General features: G+C 44.6%; 1 protein-coding gene across 1 annotated transcript; it reads left to right on the top strand.

Annotated features, from left to right (window-relative positions):
- The first annotated feature begins 734 nt into the window (after nucleotides 1–734).
- On the top strand, nucleotides 735–16,588 carry F2R (coagulation factor II thrombin receptor). The gene is made up of 2 exons (XM_032848111.1): nucleotides 735–994; nucleotides 14,888–16,588. The coding sequence occupies exons 1-2, from the start codon at nucleotides 907–909 to the stop codon at nucleotides 16,081–16,083; spliced, it is 1,284 nt and encodes a 427-aa protein (XP_032704002.1). The 5' UTR covers nucleotides 735–906; the 3' UTR covers nucleotides 16,084–16,588.
- The last annotated feature ends 1,414 nt before the right edge of the window (nucleotides 16,589–18,002 follow it).

Genomic DNA, 18,002 nt, shown 5'->3' with positions numbered 1-18,002 from the left:
CAAATAATGAGAAACGAATTTTTAAAATGGCAAGAAACTTTCCAAACAGAAAGGCTGCTTCTCATTGAGGGCCACCTTCTCCCCAAAGGATAAACTTTCTAATTCACTGTCCCAAAGTTTAAAAAAAAAACACGAATCACTTCGAAACTTTCAGCTAAATACCCCAATCTCCGAAGGGGCAGCGGCGCTCGGCCTGCCTGAGGCGCTTGGCGCGCCGGCGGTAAGGTCTGGCGCGGGGCGTGGGGGCCGGCGCCCCCGGGCCGCATCCCTGCTGGGAGGTTCACTGCGAACGCCTCTGCTCCTCAGGAGAGTAATGAGAAGTGAAGGGAGCAGCCGCCAGGGCCGCGCGGTCCTGCTCGAGGTCCCCGCCGGTCTGAGTCACTGAGAGCTTGTGGGTCAAAGGCGTCCAGAGGAAAAAGTGTCTCGTTTGGATTCCCCCGCCGGGCAGTGGCCAGCTGGCGGGATCCGGCGGCGGCGAGGGGGGACGGAGGGGGGGCACGCGGCGCACCACAGGTGGCGCGGTCGCGGGAGTCCGGGACGGCGTAGCGGCGGCTGAGAGACTCGCGGGGAGGGGGAGGGGAGCGCGCGGCGGGCAGCCGCAGATTCCAGGCGCACACTCGGCGCGGGGGGGCGCCCTTCCTAGCTCGCGCAGCTCAGCTCCCGCGCGCCGGGGTTCCGCCCCACCTCCGCCCGCACTCAGAGAGCAGCGGGCCTCGCCACGGGACACGCCAGTCCGCGGGGCGACGCGAGCGTCCTTCTTCTGTCCCCGGGCAGCGAGCGCTCTGCCGGCCCGCACGGAGTGCGCCGCGGCCGACGGCTAGACCCCGCGGCCGGAGGGAGAGCGCACGGAGCGCGAGCCGCTCAGAGGCTGGGCAGTCCACCCGAGCCGCGCCGAACCTCCGGACAATGGGGCCGCGGCGGCTGCTGCTGGTGGCCGCCGGACTCAGTCTGTGCGGCCCCCTGCTGTCGGCCCGCACTCGAGGCCGCAAGCCCGGTGAGAGCTGCCCCGGTATTCCCTCCTGGCCCGCTGTCGGCTCCGCAGCCGAGGCCCCCGCGGGATGGGGGGGGCGGTGGGATGTGGGGACTAAATGGGTCCAGGCTGAGCCTTCTCGACTGGGGGTGGGGGTCCCCCTGGCCGCGCCCTCCGCCTCAGGTTCCTCCAGAAGCCAAGCAGGTATTTGAGCTGATTTCCAGAGCCTCCCCCAGTCAAATCCAGGCGGGGATTATGACCCCTGTTCTTTTGGACTTGGTTTCGAAAGGTGCAGCCTTCCTGAGACGTGGTGTTGGATAGGGAGGAGGAGGAAGAGGTCAGATTTTTCTGGGGAAGCCTGAGGCTCCTGGTCCCCCATTGCATCTGTTGTACTGTGTGATCTGTTTCTCCCAGGACCACCCCCAAAAAGAACGGGTCTCACGTTGTTCCACCAGTCAGCGTTCTGGCCCTTTCAATGTAAAGTGGAACAGGGCTCCAGTTGAAGTTTTGTTTTGTAGGAAAATTGTTTTTCTTGCACATTTTATAGGGGTGTGGAGAAAAGCTCAGTACCGTGGGTGTTTAGTAGAAAATCAGTACCGGCAGCCTCTAACACGAGTCTTGTGTATGGGACGTGCTCATGGCGCAGAATATGGGGTGATAACAGGGTCTGCCACAGGCGGCGGTGGCGGTGATTGTGATGGTGGCCCCGAGGTTTTTACCTAGAACCAGGTCTTCCAAGCTGAGTTGAGGAAAGAGATTCCTTCTTCCCCAGAACCGGGCTCCCTTAGACACTCTGGGCTTTCAGTATTTCTGTTTCTGGCATGGTGCAGGGAAGAGGTTGCTCACCTAGAACACAGTTCCAACCTAGAGTGTATTTTTAAGTATCGGGCTACTTGAGCAAATAAATATATTTTCCAAACTTTCCCCCGGAAAAGCAGGACAGAAAACTTGGTTTTAACTGGTGAAGACACTAGTTAGAAACTGAGGGGGGATAAGTTTCGGTTTCTTTATAGCGATAGTGCTTTGTAAGCTTCTACCGCTACCCCCCCCCCCCCCCCCCCGTAGAAACAGATTCTAGCTAGTTTTCTTACCAGGGACCGAGTGTGTCCTTTACATTGTTTTCACACTGGAACTAGTCTAGATGCATGAAGAAGAGGTGACAAAGATAGTGTTTTCTCTGCTTTCCATCTTTTCTCAGGGTGAGTTTGTCAGCGGTGTTTTGGGGGAAAGTCCCATCTCTAGATAGGGGTCCAGTTTCGCAGCAGCTCTGTGAGCTGCTGCTGCGAATAACATTTGCATTGTCTCCTGGGGTGCTTGGGGAAACATGGAGAGCTGAAAACTATATGGTGTTATGGATGCTGTGTTATGTGACTTTGTGCTATTATTTTGGGCCAAGCTCTTGAGAATACAAATTGTTGTTTGAGATTTGGATGGTGGGGTCGGGAATAAGTTTGTATCAGCACTGATCCCCTGTAGTCCCCCTTCCTCGCAGTGCCCCCGCCCCCACGGAAGATTCTTGGTGCAGGTTAGGAAGTGAAGTTAAAGCTGCTGTTTGTGCTCTGCTTTCATCTTTGTGAACAGAGGTGTATGCTAAGTTGGGCAAGCTAGTATATACAGATAACTGAACAAACGTTGGCTAATTTATCTACACTGGATTCTGGAACCACTTTGGGAGAGAAAAAAGAAAGGAGGATGAGAAAAGAGAAAGAGCCAGTGCTAAGTGTCCTCTTCTGTGTCAAACCCTGGGCTGGGAGGCATTTGTACCTCGAATTATCTGATTTCACCTCTTCACCACTGTGAAGGCGGGTGTTTATTCCTCGTTGGCATCCTGAAACTAAGGCTTGGAGACAGTATACCAAAATTCCAAATGGAGAAAGGGGCCCTGCATCCAGGAATTAAGTGGGGCCTTGTCCTCAGAGAGTTTAAATCACTAATAAAATCAACTAAAAATAGGTCTGCTTCTTCTTCTCACCGTTCACAGGCAGTTCTAAAGAGTGTCTGTCATAACCAGCTGTTATGGAGGAACTGTAAGACCCCAGGCATGGGAAGACCCTCCAGGCTCGCCCTGCCCACCAGTTTGAGCTTTCCGGAAGCTCTTGGGACTTCTTTGGCTCCATTCATTTTGGCATTTGCTGTACCATCACTTGTGGGTATCTCATCTCCCCGGCCAAGATTATAAACTTCCATCTATCCCCAGAAGTCCAGAACCAGTGTCTACTCAGCAAATGGCTGTTGAGAAATTCTTAAGTTCATTAACCAGTTTACTTTCCTTTGTCCAGACAGTGTGAGATAACTCGCCTTCCTCAAAGAGGGCCAGCATACAAGAGATGATATTTGTAAATTTTATACGGATCTGGAGGATGAAAGGGTTCAAGAATCGCTGATAGTGACTGTGGCAGGGGGGATTGGGTGGGAGATCCCTGTGATGCCCGGCCGCCCACAGGCCCAAGCCCCTTTCCTTAGCATAGAGTGAGGTGCCCTTCCCCTTGCAGGATGGGTCCAGAGCCTCTACCCAGCCCCCTCTCTTACATAACCTGTTAGATTCCCTATACTCCACGCGGCCCTACCAGTTCCTCCTCCAAGGAGCTATGTTCTCTGTGACATCTATCCCCCTGCCATTGTCACTGGCCAGAATGACCCCCCTTACACCCCACATGTTCACATTTAATTAAAAACAGCCACTCTGTATCAAGCACCTTCTACAGCAGCATCCTGCTTAGGTGCCTTACATTTAGGATCTTATTTGTTCTTCACGACAATCCTTTGAGTAGATGTCATCCCCATTTTACAGGTAGATAAATAGGTCCAAAATGGTTATGGTCCAAGTCTAGCAAGAAGTAGAACACTGGTGTTTGACTAAAGGCCTGTCTTCCCTAAATGCAGGCTTTCTCTGTCCAACCCGGTAGAGAGGAAGCCGTCCAGATGCCCAGCTGTAGAGAAGAGTAACTCTCCTGTGCTCCCCAGGACCCCTAGAGGGCAAGGTCTGCACCCCATTGGTCTGTAGCCCAGGCCTAGTACATGGAGGTATTTAGTGAACATTTATGACTGGGTGGTAGTCTCCTGCTATTTACTTTTGCAAACACATGATAAGACAAGCTATAAATGGATCCCTACTCATGAATATGCTAATTAATTGGCTGTTACTGAGAGACTGTGGTCCTAAGGCTAAAAAACAAAAGACACAAAACAGGACAATGATTCTGCCCTAAGTGGACCAGAAACCTCTATAAAGCCCGAAAGCCAAATTTCTTAGGAAATAGCAAGAAGTAAATTTCTACTCTAATACCTATCTAAATTAATTTCTTCCTTATCTCTCTCTTCCTCCCTTATTCATTCATTTTTTTTTCATTCCCTAATGCCTTTGACTTTACTTTTATAGGACATATAGAGATAGTATGTTGCCCCCTAAGTCCACTCCTCCTTTGTATGAATGTTTTTGAGGCAATGGGGCCCTTTCTCAGGAATATTCTCATGTCCTCTCTGCTGGATGCCTTTCTATCCCTCTCTCTGTCTTTCTAATTCAGCATCTCTCTGCCCTTTATGTCTAAATGGATTGGTGTGCTATGAACCCTAACTTGCACTTTCTCAGCAGCTCTGCATTTGCTCCTTTTCCAAAATGCTTCTGGCCAGTCTTTGTCCCCGTGCCCTTTCTACCCCTTCCCCTCCCTTAGCCAGTTCATCTTTGTCCTTGTCACCATCACACAGTGGAACTCAGCTGAGCCTTGAGCTAGGTGGAGTTCCACAGGGAAAATGGAGTCCCCACAACTGTAGGTTTCTAATCTTCCCCCACCTCCATTTAGACACACATCTCTCTTTTCCCTCAGAACTCCTTTCTTTCCTGTATTTTTTAATTGAGGTAAAATTCACATAGTATTAAATTAACCATCTTAAAGTAACCATCTTAAAATATACCATCATTAGTGGTGTTTGGTACACTTACAGTATTGTATAATCACCACCTCTGTCTACTTCCAAAGTATTTCCCTCACCCCAAAACAAGCCCAGTACTTCTTAAGCACTTAATATGCATTCTCCCTCCCCCCAGTCTCTGGCAACCACAGATTTGCTTTTTTTTTTTCCCTATGTGATTTTACTTCTTCTCTGCATTTCATATAAATGGCAGTATACAGTATGTAGCCTTTTGGGTCTGGAGGACTCCCCTTTCACTAGTTTTCATAAGTGTGGGGCGCCCCCTTTGCTATGAATACTTAGAAAAACACCCTGGGAGGGTCCTTAGGAACCACAGCCTTGGTTTATTTTTTACTATGATGCTGGTATTGGGGACTCCACAGTTTCAACATTCAGAATTTTGTTTATTTCCCTCTTTTGAGGTTTCTTTCATTCTGCCTCTTGCCTTCTCTTGTTTATGCTTAGGAACTGTCAAATCAAATAGCTCTCTGTAGGCTGAGATATTTTTTTTCTGGATATGAGCTTTCACTGCCTTCAAACACTCTCTCCCACACTAATCTTGTGAAGGTACTTGCCACTGAAGTTACAGCCTCCTTCTCCTCCATCCCAGGGCATCCAATGAAGAAGTTTTAGCACCGGAAAAGGCCATTATGTCCTTTATGCATTCTTTATTTAGGTTCAAATGAATTTGGGGTGCCTGGGTGGCTCAGTGGGTTAGGGCTCTGCCTTTGGCTCAGGTCATGATCCCAAGGTCCTGGGATTGAGCCCCGCATCGGGCTCCCTGCTCGGCGGAGAGCCTGCTTCCTCCTCTCTCTCTCTGCCTGTCTCTCTGCCTACCTGTGATCCCTGTCAAATAAATAAATAAATAAAAATCTAAAAGAAAAAAAAAGGAATCTGCCCTTTGAAATAACAGGAATAACCTGTAATTTGCATGTGCAAACAAATTTAACTATAAGAAAGGACATTCTATCATCTATATTTCAAGTCCGTGATGAATTAATTAGAAGTCAGGTTTTATAGGATTGTAGGATAGTGTTTTCCAGTATTTTCATTTTTTGCTAGCCAGCAGAAAAAACTGTAAGTAATATACGTTGTGACACAGTAGTTGTGTGTGTCTGCAGTAAATATGCATGGGCAATTGTTGTGTATATGTAGATTTGAAACAAAACTACCAGAACCGAACTCACCTTTACCTTGTACTATGCATTCCAATATTTTTTACACTATTCCATTTTTTTTAAATGCTTGTTAAACCCTATAAACTGATGTCATAACCATTATGAAGTCTCCATTATCATTTAAAACCTAGTGTAGCAGGCCCAGTGAATTGTCCCATGGTTAGCAGAATTGACAGCCTTACTAGCTTTACAAGAAGAGTTTGCTTTCCAGGAAGTGCCGTTTATGATAGTTTCTATCACAGTCTAGAATCTCCGTTGAGTTCAGGTTTACAAACCACAGTGGGACTTGGGCCGGGTTAGGAACAGAGACAGCTTGGTACCGGGAGTAATTGCTGATTATTAACGTCCTTTATGTGAATTAGTTTTCATTTTAGCTTGTTTAGTAGAGCAACATTCCCAGGACATGGAGCTCAGGGCCTGTAACTTTTGGTGCTAAACAGGACTGGTAGAATGGGAAAAGCCAGTGAATCAGAACAGGTCCCAGAGAGGCCTGCTACTGCCCTAATCCTACACGTCAGGCCCTGACCTCCTGAGGCTACAGGACAGGGTCCCACATCCTTCTCTTCTGTCATTCTTGCGCCTGTTCTGCCTGAGAGCGCTGACATTTTAATTTCCTGGTTGTCTTTACCTTGCGTTCCCCTGTCCCCTGTCTCCCCTCTCCTATGCTTCCAGCCAAGTCCCTGCTCCAGGATGTGGGCTAGTAGGAGAAGCAGCCTCTGATACTGGCCACCTTTTCTTAGCCCTGCACTCAGTGTTTACCTTATTCTACCTTTAATTCTGGTTTTCCCATAGCAGAGATTTTTGTTTGCTTACTCCTTTTGCTTCTGCCCCATCTTGAACCCTGTTTTAAAGGTTTGCTTTTCTGTTTTGTCCTTGAACGTCTCTCTACCACAAGTGATGTGTCTGTGAGCACTAGGTTACTAACATGTGATTGGTATGTCTCCAAGGTCAGCAGGACTCCTGAATTCCCAGGCAATGGCCATGGACATCATCAACTTAAGTTACATATTCATATGGTCAGGTACTGCCTGCTATAGTTACAAGGGTAGACAGATTCATTTATTTGGTGAAATGGTTAGAGGAAAATAATTATAGTGTATCAGGAGTAGGTCATGTATCTCAAGTCTTTAATTTATTTTTAAAGATTTCGCTTCTGCCTTCGGCTCAGGTCATGATCCCAGGGTCCTGGGATTGAGCCCTGAATGGGGCTCTCTGCTCAGCAGGGAGCCTGCTTCCCTCTCTCTCTCTGCCTGAATTTCTGCCTACTTGTGATCTCTGTTTGTCAGATAAATAAAATCTTAAAAAAAAAAAAAAGATTTTATTTATTTATTTTGAGAGAGAGGGAGAGAGAGAAATTGTGCATGAGAGAGAGTATGAGCAAGGGGGAGGACAGAGGGAGCCTGATGTAGGGGCTTGATTCCAAGACCCCAGGATCATGACCTGAGCCAAAGGCAGACACTTAACCACCTGAGCCACCCAGGTACCCCCAAATCTTAAGTCTTGTAAAGAGACAGGGTAATGTGGTGTGGGTCAAAGGATATGAGCTTTGGAGCTAAGAATATCAAGGTTCAAATCCTGGCCCCTCCACTTACTAATTCTCTATGTTTGGATTAGTTACTTAGCTTATCTGTGCCTCTGCATGTTGCCCATAAAGCAGGGATTATAATGCTTATCTTGTAGAAATGTTAGTTACATGAGGTAAGGTATGAAATACATAGCACATAGTAGGTATTCAACAGATGTCAAGTGTTTTTCATAACAGTTGTTCCAAATTCCAGAAAAGCCTTTGAGGGGTTGGTATCACATGAATTTATTAAATGTAAAAGTGTGTTCCTGAGGGCACCTGGGTGGCTGTGTCAGTTAAGTGTCTGGCTATTGATTTCAGCTCAGGTTACAATATCAGAGTCCAGACATCAAGCCTTACATCTGATTCTGTGCTCAGCCTGGAGCCGGCTTGAGATTCTCTCTCTCTTCCTCTCTGCCCCTCCCCTTTCTTGTGCATGCTCTTTCGCTCTCTCAAAAAAAAACAAAAACAACTTTTCATGCAAACATTCAAGAACTTTATTCCTGAGACAAAAGCAAAGCAAAAGTAAAAGCCTTTGTCCTTAGTTTCTAGTGGTAAGTAAATATGCATATAGTATCTGGGTTTTTTATTCCATTAGTTAGGAAAATTTTCAAATATACTCAAAAGTAAACCATATTAATTACTCCCCATATCTTGTTTTATCTACACCCCACTCTTCTCCCCCAAGTAGACAACTTTAAAGCAAATCCCAGACATATATGTCATTTCATCCATAAATACATTGGTATATATCCTCAGAAAGAAGAATTTTTTTTCTTTAGATTTTATTTATTTATTTAAAGAGCGCATGAACAGGGTAAGGGGCAGAGGGTGAGAGACAAGCGGACTTCCCACTCAGCAGGGAGCCCCACTCAGGGCTCGGACTTCCCACTCAGAAGGGAGCCCCACTCAAGGCTCCATCCCAAGACCCTGAGATCATGACCTGAGCAGAAGTCAGACACCTAACCAACTGAGCCACCCAGGTACCCCTAGAACTTTTTTATTTCTATTATTTTTTAAGATTGTATTTATTGGGCACCTGGGTGGCTCAGTGGGTTAAGCCGCTGCCTTCGGCTCAGGTCATGATCTCAGGGTCCTGGGATCGAGTCCCGCATCGGGCTCCCTGCTCGGTGGGGAGTCTGCTCCCCTCTCTCTCTCTGCCTGCTTCTCTGTCTACTTGTGATCTCTCTCTGTCAAATAGATAAATAAAATCTTAAAAAAAAAAAAAAGATTGTATTTATTTATTTGAGAGAGAGAGTGAGAAAGAGTGCACACAAGCTGGGGTGGGGGGTAGAAGGAGAGGGAGAAGCAGGCTCCCTGCTCAGCAGGGCTCAATCCCAGGACCCCGAGATCATGACCTGAGCCAAAGTCAGACACTTAACCAGTTGAGCCACCCAGGCGCCCCTCTTTTTTAAATATGTAACCATAATACCACTATATTACCTAAAAAGATGAATATCAATTTCTTAACATTTTACACTGTTCAGTCAGCATTCAGATTTCGTTGATTGTCTCATAAATGCCCTTTTACCATTGTTTTATTGGAATCAGGATCAAACAAGGCCAACCACTGCATCTGGTTGGTGTGTCTCTTAAATCTCTTTTAATCTGTAACTGTTTCCCATCTACTCCTTTCTCATGGCTATTTATTTTTCAAAGAAACATTTGTTGTGGAGCCTCCCCTGAACCCTGCATCTAGCCCACCGCATCACGTAGGGGTGTTCAGTAGAGCACGTAGCATGCCCGTCTGTCCGTGGCGTTTCTGTCATAGCGGGTACAGGTACAGCGGGAGGCCCATTCAGATTCGGGCTTGGTTTTTTGCAAGACGGCATCAGCAGCGGTGCTGTGTACTTCCTGATGCATCTCAGGACTCTCTTTTTGTATCTGAAGATTGAATATGCAGGAGATTCAGGCACTGTCCACTTGCTCCAGCTCTTAGGAACTTCTCTGTCTATGGTTCACCCAGTGGTTTTAGTGACCACTGGTGATCAGACTCAGTCCATTAGTTCACCAAGAGCTTGTGAATGATGCTTTCCTAAATCTGTCATTGTTTCTGCATTTAGGAGCTGGAATTATTATTCTCTTTTTTTTTTAATATTTTATTTATTTATTTGACAGACAGAGATCACAAGTAGGCAGAGAGGCAGGCAGAGAGAGAGAGGAGGAAGCAGGCTCCCTGCTGAGCAGAGACCCTGATGCGGGGCCGATCCCAGAACCCTGGGATCATGACCTGAGCCGCAGGCAGCGGTTTTAACCCACTGAGCCACCCAGGCGCCCCTGGAATTATTATTCTTTTTTAAGATTTGATTTATTTGACAGATTAGAGAGCAGAAGTAGGCAGAGCAGCAGTCTGAAGGAGTGGGAGAAACAGGCTCTCCACTGAACAGAGAGCCTGATGTGGAACTTGATCCCAGAACCCTGAGATCACGACCCGAGCTGAAAGCAGGCGCTTAACCAACTGAGCCACCCAGGCACCCCATGGGAGCTGGAATTATTTTATAAAGAAAACTTTCTGTCATTAACTGTTGTTGCCCTGAAATATCATTTATGTAGAAAAGGCAGAATAAGTGCTTGAATCTTGCTTTTATTAACTTTTATTAAATTTTCTTATAGGGCCCCCTAATTCCCTCTAAAGGTGACCAAAAATGATGCATCGTTTTCCTTTGAGTATCATTATGAACTCATGGATCTTAACATATATGACGTTTCAAATGTTTCAATTCACTTTTGTCCTTATTCTCTTGAATCAGTGTCACACCTTGGCCAGGGCCCACCCCCCTTCAGATTAGCTCCAGAGTCTTTCTGACCTGACCCTAATATTCTTCAGAGATGTTCAAGTCTCATCTTGTAGATTTCCTACCCCAGATCCGGAACCAGCAGTTTCCTTCGGATATACTCGATCTTTGCATTAGAAAATGGTGTGCCTATGCCCTTGGAGCAGTGGAGTGTTGCAGTAATACTATTATTTTCCATTTGATGGAATTACTATGTTTCTATTAATTTTCCATCATTCTCTTCTTTATTTCTCTTTAGCATGTAGTGTGGATACCCTTGTGGGGAAGTACAGGGTACAACTGTTCTGCACTATGTGGGAATGTGGGCAAGGTTCTGGGACTTCTGCTTTGTTAATTCGTGAGCCCTGTGGGGCAGAACTCTGAGCCAGAACCAAGGCCGGTGCTTTGGGGGAGGCTGGCATGGTATAAATCCCAGCATCACGTGGGACCTTGATAATGCACATCTAGTCACCGCTCTGCTTCCAAGCCAAATCTCTTCAAAGACAGAAGAAGCCTTGCCTGACTTTCTAATTTTTAAAATTCTCTGGAGTTAGTCTATATTGAAGCACTTAGCAGTTTGCCTTATTGAATCACAGAACTACTTTAGAGCCATTTAAGAGAAAACTAAATTGAGTAAAACTTAGCAAGAAGCATGAGAACTAATTTTAGGACCTGAGCTGCTTTTTTTGTACGGGAAACCATAGCTTAATAACAACAGCAGATGAATTAACAAGAGCTTTTGGCACACTCGCAGGCACTTTCTCCTTGACCTCTGAGCTGTGCCAGGACGGGAGGAAAAGGGAGATACACAAACCCAAATTGCAGCCTAAGGGGCTTGAGCTAGTTGGATATGTCTAATTGCGTGGAATTGGTTTTGTTGATTTCTTTGATGATAGTGTATACTCAAATTTTTTAAAAAAATTTTTTGCTGACCTTTTTTAATTCCACAAAAGCCTGTAGGAACAAGAAAAGGTGACACCCTAGCTAATGATATTTAATCAAGGGATTATGCATTCTCCCTGGGTTCTAGCCTCTAAAAATTTCACGTTTCAGTGGATATAATGTTTCTGTTATAAACACCGTACTGCCTGCCTAAAAAGGCCTAGCCAGTGAAGAAATATTTTAAAACAAATACTTAAGGCCAGAGTACTAAATATAGAGTAAAATCCAATGACAGTTTTATTTTTGGACAAAGTGATAGTATCTAAGAAGCTCAGTTATGAGTTTTCAGTACTTTTTAAATTTTAGTGTTCCTCTAGGTAATGCCTGGATTCAAACATGTCTGTGGGTGCGCTGTGTGTACTTTTACCCTCCTTGCATGACAGAAGTCCTTAATCTAACCAGGTTCCCAAAGTGCAGAAGAAAATTGTTATCTTCAGGTTCTTCTGAATTAGCATTTTTAAGGACACTTAATCTTTGTGGTATTAAGATGCTGGAACCTGGGTCTCCTGGGTAGCTCAGTCGTTAAGCGTCTGCCTATGGCTCAGGTCATGATCCCAGTGTCCTGGGGTTGAGCCCCGTGTCAGGCTCCCCGCTCAGTGGGAAGCCTGCTTCTCCTTCTCCTTGGCCTGCTCAGGCTTTCTCTTACTCAAATAAATAAAATCATTTTTTAAAATGAAATAAAATAAAATGCCAGAACCCATTCATTCTTTTCTGTGTAAGTTAGGTGCATAACAGAGGGAAGAAAGGGATACTTCTGGAAAAGGCTGTGAATTTAAAATTTGATCTACAGCTTTGAATGCTGGGGCTATCTACTTTACAGTGTGTTCATGTTCCTCATGATACTGAAAAACTAAATATTGCTAAATATGAGGGAAGAAGAGCATAGATTCCATTTTAATTTAAAATAAGATTTAATTTAAATTTAAAATTAAAATAAGCGAATAATTGAGTCTAAAAGCAAGTTGCACTGAAGTGAAAAGAGGAGGGTACAATTAATTTCTTACATTAATTTGTGTAGTTTATGAAGTAAGCACATGTCCTGGTTCACAAGGGATACACGTGGCTGCCAGATTTGTAGGTCAGACAGGTATTGGAATTGCACTTTAACGATTCCAAGACTGAGTTCAGAGGGGTTAAGTGACTCCTGGCAGAGCCAATATTAGAATGCAAATCTGTGATTAAAAGCCAGTTTAAAGACCACCTACCATGTGCAGGGCACTGGAGATTCAGAGTAACAGGAATGGTTTCTTACTCTTGAGGAGCAATCCAGTCATACCTATTTTCTCAGAAGTGCATCACTGGATACATTTGACCTTCCCTGTGACAGATGTACTGTCACAGGGTCAGAGACTACCCCTTCACCTACAGGAGCCCAGCCATGATCTCCATCTTTCACCACCAGGCCCTTTTCTACTCTAGCTTTGCTCCTTATTTTGGAAATAGATGCCATTTTGTTGTATTTTACTTTCTAGTTCTAGAATTTCCATTGCTTGGTTTCTTTGCTGATAGCTTCTTTTTTTTTTTTTTTAATCCATTTCAGTAAGATATTTCCCTTTACTTCATTGGAGCACATCCTTCAGAGTCCTTATCTGCTAAATCCAGCATCTGGGTCTTCTTGGGATTGGTTTCCACTGATTATCTTTTTTTCTTGACACTGGGTCACATTTTTCTGTTTCTTTTTGTATCAAATGATTTGGAATTGCACCCTGGACATTGCCATACTGTAAAGAATCGGGATTTTATTTCTCCAAAGGATTTTGGCAGTTTTGCTTTAACAGGCAATAAATTTTATTGGACTCAAAGTGGAAAGTCTCCATCTTGAGCAAAAGTATCACTTCGGTTCTTCTGTCTTTAGCAGAACTGCTTTACATCGTTCTTTACATTTGCGTGGTTCCAGAATCAGACAAATCCTGGGGCAAATTCACATTGTAATTTGGGACTGGCTCCCTTCTCTGAGTTTTTTCCTTTCTGGGGTTCTCTCCTCACTTTCCAGTGACTACATTTGCCCTAGATTCTGACCTCTGGTTCTTTAGGCCAGAAAGTGTGGGTTTCTATCTGGGTTTTAGCCATCCTTTGTGGCATTGAACTTTGGCCTCCTTTTAAGATAACCATGAAAGTCAAGAAAACAAGAAAGTCACCAGGCACCTTTCTTTCAAGATTCATTTCTCCTCTCCTCTGTACCACCTTAGGAACCTAAATGCTGTCAGGTCGTTGATTTGGGGGAGGAAGGAGGTCAAGGGTTTTTAATTTCATCTAAGGGATGGTTGGGTCCAGTGACCTTACAGAGACATTCCAGAACTAGAACTATCTCTTATTGCATTATGCCTCTCTGTGTAAGCTTTTATTTGCACAAAGGGTCCATCACTAAAAAATAAGACCAAAAGTTTGAAAATCCACTGTGCTTATCCACTTTCTAGCCAGATTTTAAATCCTCTAACATCACTTCTAAGTGACCTACACGTCCAGTGTTTGTTGTGGACACTCCCAGTGATGGAGACTTCACCCTTCTTCCCCTGTGATTTCTCTCCCTGGTCCTCAGCTTCCCAGGACCCACCAAAGTTCTTTGTCCAACTTTCCTCACTGTCAGAATTTGACCAAAAGCTACTCAGAAGGAAAAGCCAGTTGGATTACAGCAGCTAAGTGTTGCCTTTCTCTGATGAACATTTTAAGTGGATGCTTTTGGTGGAAGAGGGTGATAAAAGGAGGAAGCTTGCAACTGAGCCTTTATTTTGACCTCTGGTTGACACTGAAGAAAGCCTGATTGGCCTGGCATCTGCCTTAATGCCTGTAGCCTTCTGGAACTGAGCTGAGGAAGGCCATCAGCTTAGAACACCTGCTCCTCCACAGGCCTGCTCAGGAAGGAGACAGGAAGATGACTGAGGAGGTGTGCACCTTGTGGCTATGTTAAAAGATAAGCCAAGAAACTGTTGTTTGGGTCCAAATGTGAGAGGTTTGGAATATCCTATGGTGTCAACCAACTAAAGATGGTAGAGGAAGACTACTGTCATTCGGACGATGGCCATGGAAATGGGAGCCCTCCATCCTACTTGGAATTTGCCTCTAGCTCAGCTCTATAATTTAAAAGTCCTCTCACCTTTCTATATAGATGTTTCCATGGGAACTCCGGGCTTCCAGGGGTGTCTGCAAACTAAATGGAGGAAATGAAGGCCTGGAGGAAAAGTGGAGTAGAGGAAAGTGAAGTCATAGAGCCTGGGAGGCATTTGTTTATAGAGATGGTAGCTAGTATGGAAAAGAAGTCACCGCTTTTTTCCTTTATGTCAGGCACTCAGCCTTTTCTGATGTCTTAAGGGTGTATCTCTGAAAGTGTGTCATTTGCCTCAATCCTTCTAAGGAGCAGATTTTTAAGTGTGTGCTTGTGCCAACAAAAAATGCTATACAGTATTTAAAGTGAGCTTATTCCCTGATAAGGTCTGTAATCCATTTGTGCATTGCTTGCTTTTTACCACCCCCTCTCAAAAAATAAAAGTAAAATGTATTCTCTTTGTCTTTTTGACTTTTTAATTTGTTTTGTTTTGTTTTGTTTTTTAAGAGTCAAAAGCAACCAATGCTACTGTGGATCCCCGGTCATTTTTTCTCAAGATCAAGAATGATATATTTGAACCATTCCCACTGGATGGCGATGAGGAGAAAAACAGGAGCAGGTTCCCTGAAGACAGACTAAGCCCCATCAATATAAGCCATCCCCTTCAAAAACTGCACCCTGTGTTTATCTCAGAAGATGCCTCAGGGTATCTTACCAGCACCTGGATGACACTTTTTATCCCCTCTGTCTACACTGGCGTGTTTGTCATAAGCCTTCCTCTGAATATCATGGCCATTGTTGTGTTTATCTTGAAGATGAAGGTCAAGAAGCCCGCTGTGGTGTACATGCTGCATCTGGCCACGGCGGACGTGCTCTTCGTGTCAGTGCTCCCATTCAAGATCAGCTATTACTTTTCCGGAAGCGATTGGAGATTTGGTTCCGAAATGTGCCGCTTTGTCACCGCAGCCTTTTACTGTAACATGTACGCCTCCATCATGCTCATGACAGTCATAAGCATTGACCGGTTTTTGGCCGTGGTGTACCCCATCCAGTCCCTCTCCTGGCGTACCCTGGGGAGGGCTTCCTTCACTTGTCTGGCCATCTGGGCTCTGGCCATTGCGGGGGTGGTGCCTCTCCTTCTCAAGGAGCAAACCACCCAGGTGCCGGGGCTCAACGTCACCACCTGCCATGACGTGCTCAGTGTAACCCTCCTCAAAGGCTACTATGCCTATTACTTCTTAGCCTTCTCTGCTGTCTTCTTCTTTGTGCCCCTGATCGTTTCCACCATCTGTTATGTGTCTATCATTCGATGCCTTAGCTCCTCTGCGGTCGCCAACCGGAGCAAGAAGTCCCGGGCTTTGTTCCTTTCGCTTGCTGTTTTCTGCATCTTCCTCCTCTGCTTTGGTCCCACAAACATCCTCCTGATTCTGCATTACTCCTTCATTTCTCAGGAGTCCATGACAGAGGCTGCCTACTTTGCCTACCTCCTCTGTGTCTGTGTCAGCAGCATCAGCTGTTGCATTGATCCCTTGATTTACTATTATGCCTCTTCCGAATGCCAGAGGTACCTCTGCAGCATCTTATGCTGCAAGGAAAGTTCTGATCCCAGCAGCTACAACAGCAGCGGTCAGCTGATGGCCAGCAAAATGGATACCTGCTCGAGTCACCTGAATAACAGCATATACAAAAAGCTCTTAACTTAGGGAAAGGGACTGCTGATGAGTTAAAAAGAAGAGGTTAAAAAAGCGAATAGCCTGGGGGTTCTATTAGTCCCCACCAAAAAAGTATTTACGATCAAAAACAACAAATCTATGATTCGCATGCCTCTTTCTTATGAGAGCCATTGATCATATCTCTTTGTTAGTTTATAGGAAAAGATAACAAACATCGAAAACAGTGTCATTCCAAGAGTGTTTCTCCAGTGCTACAGTAATAACTGAATGCCATATTCTGATACACATAGGTGACTTACTATGTATGTGCATGTGTGCACATATAGGTGTGTATACACGCACTTATATCATTTGCAGTGCAGTATAGAATAGGCACTTTGGAACCCTCCCTTTTTTCCACCAGAGATTAAGGAAAGAAACATTCCAGTTGGTGGAGTTTAACCCTGAGCATCTGAAGATGTTTGCCAATAGGGAGGGAATCTGTTGTTTGGACTTACATAGCTTTTGCAAATAAGTGTATTTTGAAATTGTTCAATGTTTAAGTTATTAAGGGATAAGACTTAGTACTATCTGTGTGTAGAAAAAGTTCTACTCTTTGTCATTGTAAACGTATCAAGGTTTGAATTCTTTTAAATTATGGAAACAGATGATAGGGGTAGCATTTTTTATGTTTTATACTCTGTGTCTATAAATTGAGAATGAGCATAGGTCCCACAAGTGACCTTAGGTTGGCTTTCAAAGTAACCTGCCCTGAGATGGGGGACTCTAAGCAATAGATAAAAGCAAGGCCATTTCAGACACAGACTGGCCAGAAAAGCCTCCAGCTGAGCCTCCCAGAGGTCAGCACTAGAACCACCACGGTTGCTCTGTCCTCCTGAGGTTCCCTCAAGGGGTGGCTGTGAACTCTCTTGTTTATTAGAAATTGGCAAAGTAATCTTGGAAGCAGCTTTGGTCAAGACTTAAGATGACCACTGCCACAAGTGGACTGCAACCTCATGAGAGCCAGGACTAAGATATGACCAGATTCCTGACTTACGGAAACAGTGTGAGGTAAAAGATGTTCATTGTTTTAAGTCAGAGGAGTTGGCACACTGTCAATGGAAGGCCAAATCTATTCTGTTGCCTGTTTTTGTAAATAAAGTTTTTTTGGAACACACACACAGACACACACAAAAAGAAATTGGCAAAGTAGGTCATGCTATCCCAGGAGATAATGGATATAAAAGACCTCTCTGCCCATTTTAAGAACAGAGAAAGAAGGCCCACTCACTTCCAGCAGTTATACCCCAAAGAGCATTCTGGAATAGAAACACTCATGGAGCAAACATGAAACACACATTTTGTGCTCTGGGCACAGGGATGGGTGCTGGGCATACAGAGTTGAGAAAGACTGAGACCGGCCATCAAGAAAAAGTAGACCAATGCAGAGTGTGTATGTGTATAATAAATACATATGTCCTTCTGTAAGAAGTTTTTTTAGCGAGATGTCACCACATAAGTTTCATACAAGCAAGGATTGTCAGTTATTAACTTTGAACATTTGGGTTACTGCTTCCTGTGGTTATAACTTGAGATGAAAACATAATACACTACAGGAAACATCTTTTTAAAAACAACCAGTCTGTATTGATTGGACATGATTTATTTACAAGTGTGTTCAATAAATTAAGTCTACTTTTTTTAAAAAAGAAGCCATTATGCCAGTTTGATGAGAAATAACAGAAGAAAATGAAGTAGACTTTGAAATCTAGGAAAATGATTCTGTATTTTCCATTCACCTTTTTTAAGAGTTAGATCATTTTAAAAGCATTTTTTAACTCCCTAATTAGTATCAAGTACAGAAAATCCTCATGGATGTCACAAAATATTTGAAAGCTAAGTTGAAGTGTATTATTTTTTTCTTATGAAGCAATGTTGGCCTTTTACACAAACAAGAAAAGTGAAAAGTT

This window comes from Lontra canadensis, unplaced genomic scaffold (genome assembly GCF_010015895.1).
Source record: "Lontra canadensis isolate GAN:19392208 unplaced genomic scaffold, GSC_riverotter_1.0 scaffold4, whole genome shotgun sequence".
Lineage (NCBI taxonomy): Eukaryota > Metazoa > Chordata > Mammalia > Carnivora > Mustelidae > Lontra > Lontra canadensis.
Note: the sequence above shows the minus strand (reverse complement) of the source record. Positions and strands in the feature narration are given on the sequence as shown.